This window comes from Priapulus caudatus, unplaced genomic scaffold (genome assembly GCF_000485595.1).
Source record: "Priapulus caudatus unplaced genomic scaffold, Priapulus_caudatus-5.0.1 Scaffold385, whole genome shotgun sequence".
NCBI classification, from domain to species: Eukaryota; Metazoa; Priapulida; class Priapulimorpha; order Priapulimorphida; family Priapulidae; genus Priapulus; species Priapulus caudatus.
The window spans coordinates 277,967-285,802 of record NW_014577446.1 but is presented as its reverse complement, the minus strand read 5'-3'; the positions used below and the strand labels follow the sequence as shown (position 1 = coordinate 285,802).

Below are 7,836 nucleotides of genomic sequence, written 5' to 3'. Positions count from 1 at the left end.
ATCGTTCCCAAATCATAATATATATTTGAGTTCGTATGCTATGTATGGTATCGTGATGTATTATCGTATGTATGTATGCTATGTATGTATGTCATGTACTGGCTATGTATGTATGTATGATGCTATGTATGTATGTATGTATGTACTGTATGCTATGTATAGTAATGTAATGTATTATGTAACGTATGTATGTATCTACTGTATCGATGTATGTATGTATGTATGTATGCTATGTATGTATGTATGTAGCTCTGTATGCCTATGTTATGTATGCGGAGGTGGCATTCGAAATACTCCAGGTGAAAATGTGTCATTTCCCACTTCCCGGTTAATTAAAATCGCTATTTCAGCTTTCCCTGCTCCGGTTGGCATCTATTCCCGAATTCCCGAAAGATTTCTCAGGCATTTTCCGGTTCCCAGATAATAGGTAGATGGCCGCGCTATAGAGGGAGATCACTGTATGACTCCCATTCAGTGTAAACGCCAAAGTGGCATTTAAGGATAGATACCGTTATATATATATATATATATATATAGGTGGTCACTAACAGAGCGGTTTGACTGGAGTTATGATGTCATCCATTACGCACACTATTAGGGCGATAGAAGAACGGTCGCTGCGACGATTCTTTTCCTTCCCACAACTTACGTTACACAAACGAGCAAATGTTTACAGCGAACTAAGGCTCGGTTCAACAACCTTGGAACTTAATAGTTACCAGCAGATTATGTGTCTCATGTGCAAATTGTTTGGAACCATTGCTATTGGGCCTAGATAAGCTCCTTTATACAGACTATATAAATATAGTTCCGGGGGCGTTAGAATGAATAAATATACTGCGGGCTCAGCAGCCGAATAAATCATCTCAGCAGGGCCGTACGCAGCAGGGGGGCAGCAGGGGCAGTTGCCCCTAGAGATTTTCAGAGTATGCCTTTTAATGGGACAAATACTGTACACTTTTAGAAATAAAAAAGAAATGTGACAAAAGTTTATCTTAAATCATCAAAGAAATATTACTTTAAATAAAGAAATGTGAAATTGCGAAACTTTAGGGCACAGGGGGTATGGGGAGTACCTTTGCCCCCCTACAGAAAATTTCCTGCGTACGGCCTTGCATCTCAGCACCCACCCGCAAGAGCAGTAAAGCTGAACTTATCAGGAGCTTTGGTGAACTCTCCGAGCCGAGACAAGTGAAGGTCTGTTGACTTGAGAATAACTTGTTGACCGCTGGGCCAGAAAATGTAGCCAGTGACGAAACTAAATAAAACGTAAAAAATTATGTTAATCGTCCCCATAGACCCATAGACCCATAGACCATCGTCCCCATAAATGCCCCATATAGACGTAATGCAATAATAATTGTCATTATAAATGCTTTATAAATGATGTATTAAAACCTTTAAAATTCCTCAATTCCCCAGTAATCTTGGGTGTGCCAAGTGTGGTACGATGCCAAAAGAATGGAAAACGTATTATCCTGGAACTCACTGGGATAAAATTCCTGGAAAACTTGCCACGGAAAAAGAATACAGGGTCCCGTCCTGCAACAAAATATAATGTTTAAATTGCGGTCACAATCAACCGCAAGTAAAGACACTATCACGCACCAAAAAACAAACCCGATTTTTATCGAATACGTGTAAATATATATATCATGATAATATTGACATACGTCCAGATAACCCCAGTTGGCGATATATCTGTTGTATGTTTCCCAGTCTCGGATGCCCCAGGAGTGCTCCCTGACTCCTCTTAAGATCAATGTCCTCTCAGACTCTTCGGCCACATTCAGCTTTCCAAAGAGCTGCCCACAGACTTCATACCTACGATGTTTCCTACTGCAGAAACACATCACAAATATACAATTCACATACAAGTACAGTTCCAAGTATGTACTTGTTAGAATTCATACGCACTATCAACTCATAGCAATAACCTGATAACAAGTATAGTTAATAATAATAATAATAATATAATAATAATAATAAAGACGCCTAACTTAGTTTACCTGAGCTCCTTAATTGTTTTCAGGTAGTTTAGACTCCACTTTTCTCTAGCAATGCTGTCAGATATCGTGATTGGATCAATGTCGTCGTTAAAAGAAAACTGCCCAGTCAGCGCCGTCCACCTTATTAATCAGCATTGTTAAAAACAAGAGTGGTGATAATGGCAAACAATAAAACCTTCAGTTGATATAAATAACTGATAATAAATTATTCTTGTGCCAAAAACCTGATATCTGGATGCAAAGAATTCGCCCATAAACTATGAAGTAAATAATCGAATACATTCTAAATAATAGTAATTACTACAATAATTAGGACAAAAATTACTACTTACACAAAGCAGAATTGTACGTGAATCAGATTTCCTTCATTTTGTTCATCCCACTCGTTCCTCTGACCTTCCCTAGATGAGAATAGAATTATGATTAAATTTAATATTTAAATTATGAAAATTTCCACTATTGGTTATTTTTATTAATTTATTATTTCACTTAGTTCCATTTTTAATTATATAATTATTTACATGTATATATTATATTATATTATATTATATTATATTATATTATATTATATTATATTATATTATATTATATTATATTATTCTATATTATATCTTATATCATATTATATTATATTTATATTATATTATATATATTTATATTATATTATATTCATCTATTATATTATATTATATTATATATATTACTATTATATTTCGCAACAACGCGCGCGAGACATGCGAACAGAAGGCTCTATTTACACGATTGCGTCCTAGAAGTACGTCCAGGCCTTATCAGATTTACCCGATATCGTCTTTGACCAACGGTATATGTTTACCACGGAAGATTTGTTGTTCGTCGTCCAGGACAAAGTAAGTTCACGGGCAGGCGCCATGGGAGAAACACGTACACGACGGCTGCAAGACAAATTGCCTAGCGTTCTTTTCTTTGGCAGGAATTAAGAAAAAAAAAGTGAAATTTCGCAAAAGAAGAGACGAGTTTGGGTGAGGACCTGGGATCGCCAGGAGGGAGACAATACTGGAGCATATCATCATGCACTTTCAAAACATTAGATTTGGAGGCAGAAGACCGAAAGCTTTCCACAATTTTGTAGGTATGGACATGGACACTTCCAAGAAGACTCCTTTGCAGAAAGGTCGACACCGAATAAGATCCAAGCCTTCTTACAACCAATATGATGGGAACAATTTCGTGCTGCAGAGACGTTTATCTCCGCACTCACAGGCGGGGCGATGGCATGCTGTCAACACTCGTTCATCGCGAAGAGACTTAAGCAGCGTGACCAATCTCACGCACCTGATTATCGCGGGTTCTTGCGTCCTGCTTACGATGTCGGAAGAAATTAGAACATGCGTCTAGTGCATCCGATATCGCAGGGGTCATAAAATCGTGTCGTACCGCATAGTTTACACGGTGCGTTTTGGACGTATGCGTCTGACTGATGCGACAGACGTACGTCTAGGACGCATCGTGTAAATAGGCCTTAACACTCACTCACACAGAGCACGCGTACACACACATGCCCGCATGTGGCGATCTTGGTACACGTTCATATAGTACATTCATACCTGAGAAGTCCATTAAATGTGATTCTCCATTTCAGCATCGGTTCCAGCACTTCAAACTGCAGACCGCCGGCTGTGAAGGTCTGATCGTCAGTGTTGTACACTTTTGAGTCGGGAAATCCGGGGAAGTGGAAGTAGCGACCATCTCCTAGCTTTAGCATCAACCATACCTAAAGCATTTGTGCAATACTCGTTGCAAATGCTTCGTTCTTTACGGCTATTATGTACAGGAACGGCAGAGACAGATGGATGCACATGAATAATTAATTGAACTAAGGTTAGCGGGAGCTAAAGCTGTGTTTTCAAACCCATCTTGATTAAGCATTAGGAAGTCTAGTAGGCGAATAAGGTTCGTATACACATGATTTATAAGTAGGTGACACATATCCGTTTATCTCTGTGTGTAGTCAGAGCCCGGTGTCCGTCTATGCCCAGAACAACAAATAAATTATCGTACGAAAAAAAAACTATATAAAATACAAGTTAAAAAACGCAAATGAAATGAGATAAAGGTGAAAACTCCAAGGAAATGATAAAGATTAGTAATTATGCACTACCCTATATTTGTAGGTAAAGTATGAATAATGGTTTATCGCTAGCTAATGTACCTCGGCAACTCGGCCAGGTAGTCTGTTGATGCGAGCCACCAGTTTGTTTCCATGGCTGTCAAGTCCATTGATATTCATGCAGTCAAATGCCTGCAGTATATTTACGCATACATGTGTTTAGGTGAACGTATACGTACATGGGGGGGGGGGTGAAAAGGGAAAATAGTACAAGAAGAACGACGACGAAAATAAAGAAGAAGAAGAAAAAAAGGAAATGACGACGACGAGAAAGAATAAGAAGAAGAAGAAGAAGAGGAAGACGAATAGGAAGAAGAAGAGGAGAAGGAGAAAAAACGATGACGAAGAAGAAGCCATGTCTTTATTCGTTATGCAGATGCAGCCATCACTACTTTTAGTGTACGATCGAGGCATATTGAAGGATATTGCAACAAGAATAAGAACCTGTTAACACGTGCTAATTATATACCTTGCTTGTTGAATAATTATATATATATATATATATATATATATATATATATATAATTAATACCGTGTGATCTAATGACAGTACATCAAAAATATAATTGAATATAACATAATATAATATCTATCAATCACACATCAATCACTAATCATTAAATATTAAAGGCGGTTTTACACTTGGGTGCGATGAAAGGCATTGCGGGTGTTCCTGTTTCGCAATTTGAAAGTCTTCTTTAATCCGTGGTGATTCCACGCTTGGTTGCTCCTCGTCTGACTGCCTCCACTTCCTTACCACGCAATAAATGTAGATTATAGCGCGTTTAGCGGCATACCAGCGACCTGCGATAAGAACCGAGTTACTGTTAAGCAATTAAAAACTATTAGTATTTAGTAATACTGTCTAGTAATAGCGTCTAGCAATAGTGTCTGATGTTATTGTTTAGAATAAAAAACGCGTTTACCTGGTTCGGCGTATTTGCCGCAGACTGGCAGCGGTGTGTGAGCGTAAAACACGCTATAAATGACGTAGGCAGCCGCCGCCACTAACACTAGCTGTAAAAACATGCTGACGTGAAAGACACGCAAATTAATTGGTGATTTTTACGGCTACTGATGCATATGACCGCCCTTGTAAAGCTTGAAAACAGTGCAGACGCGTAAAATATCGCTGCTATAAAACCGGCGTGGACACTGCGACGGTTAGGCTCAGACTGCACTAGTTGCCTATTTGAGTATCTATATCTGCGAATGCATATCTACAAGAGCCCATTAACCCATTAACTATCAAATGGGGTTAGTGAGCTCTTGATATCTATATACACACATGCCCCCATTACCAGGTAAGCACCGCGCTAGACCTGAAGGTGATGGCACTAAGGCGTATCTCGATAACAACAGTCAATATATGTCACAACTTGCCATTTATTATTGACTTATCTAATCGTACGTGGGTATATAGACAATACCTGCATGCAGAAGCACACCGATTGACTAACGTATAAGGACATGTCGTATGCGACATTAACATTATTTTGAGCACATCAATTTTCGAAAATAAGAATACCTTCATACATTGCATATTAATATGTAGTCAACCCTGTGTTTGCGGCCTGCCCTATAAAACTGCCACCTATTCATGAATCGCCGTCGCATTGAGTGTCAGGCACTTAATTATACAGTGCAATCGATCACCTGTATATAACAGCAGAGCTGCTCACGGCTATCACACATATAACTTGCATACGCATATTCTGTATGCAAGTTCTGCGTGTGTCGAACACGCTCATGAACTTGTATTCTTCCGATCCAGTTGATAATTGTGTGGATCAAGAGGTAATTGGGATCGACGTCACGCCCGACATTTTATTCATTGTGATTACGTTGAATAACAAAAGCATGTCCAGCGATACTGATTGTCTAGGTTCTATACATCCCAGGTTACTAATGTAAGAGGTGATTAGTGTAATAGTGCAGAGCTCGTATTTCTCAATTTATGTTGTCTCTCTCTATAGTATATGTATGCAATCCATCAGGACGAGAGAGTTATATTTATTTAAAAAAATGATTGTCTAAATTCGAAGAAATACGAGTGGGGCATTTGGTAAAAATCGTTCACTGCTGCGAATACATCAGGCTGCGAATACTGCTCCATGTGCCATATAGGTCACACATCGCCCTCTGTTGACTGATTTAAATTTTACCAGCGTTATATCAGCCCGGGACACCTAAATATCGGTAAAGGGTGTTTTAAATTTTAAAGGTGCTCTCTTTCGTGAAATTTCAACAAACGACCAGTTTATTTGGCAAATGCTGGGCATGCTCGAACTATGGTCTCTCGTTTTGTTATGAGTAAATATGGTGCGACAAGTGACAGATGCGTATGAAGATTTTCCTGGTTAAACTAATGGGGAGAATGCGCTCACTTGATATATTTTCAAGCAAACATTGTTTGATTAATGTGATAAAAGCTCGGCACATAGTTGCATGTTTTGTATAGGTCACACATATTGCCATCTATGATAACCTGTATGATACAGGCGGTTCCGGTTCCGCTTCACTACACTAACGTTAGTGTAGTGAAGCGGAACCGGAACCGCCTGTATCATACAGGTTACATCTATGACAGTTATCCTAGCATGGATCCTTACATGATAAGACTCATAGACGCAAAACTCATACATCATCACCACACGTCCTTCCCCTTGCCTCTCTTGTCCCTCGCTCAGCCTGCTTCTTTTCCTACCGCCCACTCAGCTACCTGCCCTGCCGCCTTTCCTCAGCCTCCCACCCCTCTCACCCTCAGCATGCTATATTATGCAGTTTTCTTCAGTCAGTATACTGCACGCCTGAAGCGGTTGTTCGCGCATGCGTAATATCTTCCGAGAAAACCAATATTTAGCCAAGATTATGCATTTAAAATGAAGAGGAGTTATTCTCGAATAGATTTACATTATGAAATGCCACCAGTAGACCTCAATTAAGAAATCGGAAGACGACCTTGCACGTAAGGTCTCTGCTGCATATGCCAGTCAGTACACAATCTGGCTATACGTTATTGTGTCAGCGCATGCGCAATATCTCACCATAGAACTGAGATTTTGTAATAGATATGCATTTAATATGGTTGGGGGTATTTCAGCATAGATATCTGTAATAAATTCTTATCAATAGACCTGTGTTCATCATTAGGAGAGCGCCCTAGCCTGTAGGGTGCAAAACATCTAATTCACCCCGCTCCCGTCCTACCCCTTGCCACCCGTGTCCCTCGCTCAACCTTGTATCTTCTTCGACCGCCCACTCAGCTACCTTTCCTGCTGCCTGTCCTAAGTTTCCCACCCCTCTCATCCTCAGCAAGCTATATTATGCAGTTTTCTTTAGTCTGTGCTGCACGCGCGAAACGGTGCTCGCGCATGCACAATATCTCACGAGAAGAATAATATTTTTGCAAAGATTATGCATTTCAAATGAAGACGAGTTATCCTTGCATAGATCTACATGATAACATTCTATCAGTAGACCTCACATAAGAAAAAGGAAGAAGACCTTGCATGTAATGTCCACGCTGCATATACCAGTCAGTACACAATCTGGCTACGTTAGTGTGTCAGCGCATGCGCAATACCTCACCATAGGACTGAGATTTTGTGATAGATATGGATTTAATATGGTTGGGGTTATCTCAGCATAGATATCTGTAATAAATTCTTATCAATA

General features: G+C 39.5%; 1 protein-coding gene across 1 annotated transcript; it reads right to left on the bottom strand.

Moving 5' to 3' along the window:
- Positions 1–1,074: 1,074 nt before the first annotated feature.
- On the bottom strand, positions 1,075–5,155 carry LOC106809797. Its single transcript, XM_014813001.1, has 9 exons — positions 5,085–5,155; positions 4,799–4,962; positions 4,201–4,290; positions 3,596–3,762; positions 2,342–2,410; positions 2,010–2,129; positions 1,674–1,839; positions 1,490–1,542; positions 1,075–1,258 (listed from the first exon to the last, which is right to left on the bottom strand). The coding sequence occupies exons 3-9, from the start codon at positions 4,276–4,278 to the stop codon at positions 1,120–1,122; spliced, it is 792 nt and encodes a 263-aa protein (XP_014668487.1). The 5' UTR covers positions 4,279–4,290; positions 4,799–4,962; positions 5,085–5,155; the 3' UTR covers positions 1,075–1,119.
- Between the last annotated feature and the right edge of the window lie 2,681 nt (positions 5,156–7,836).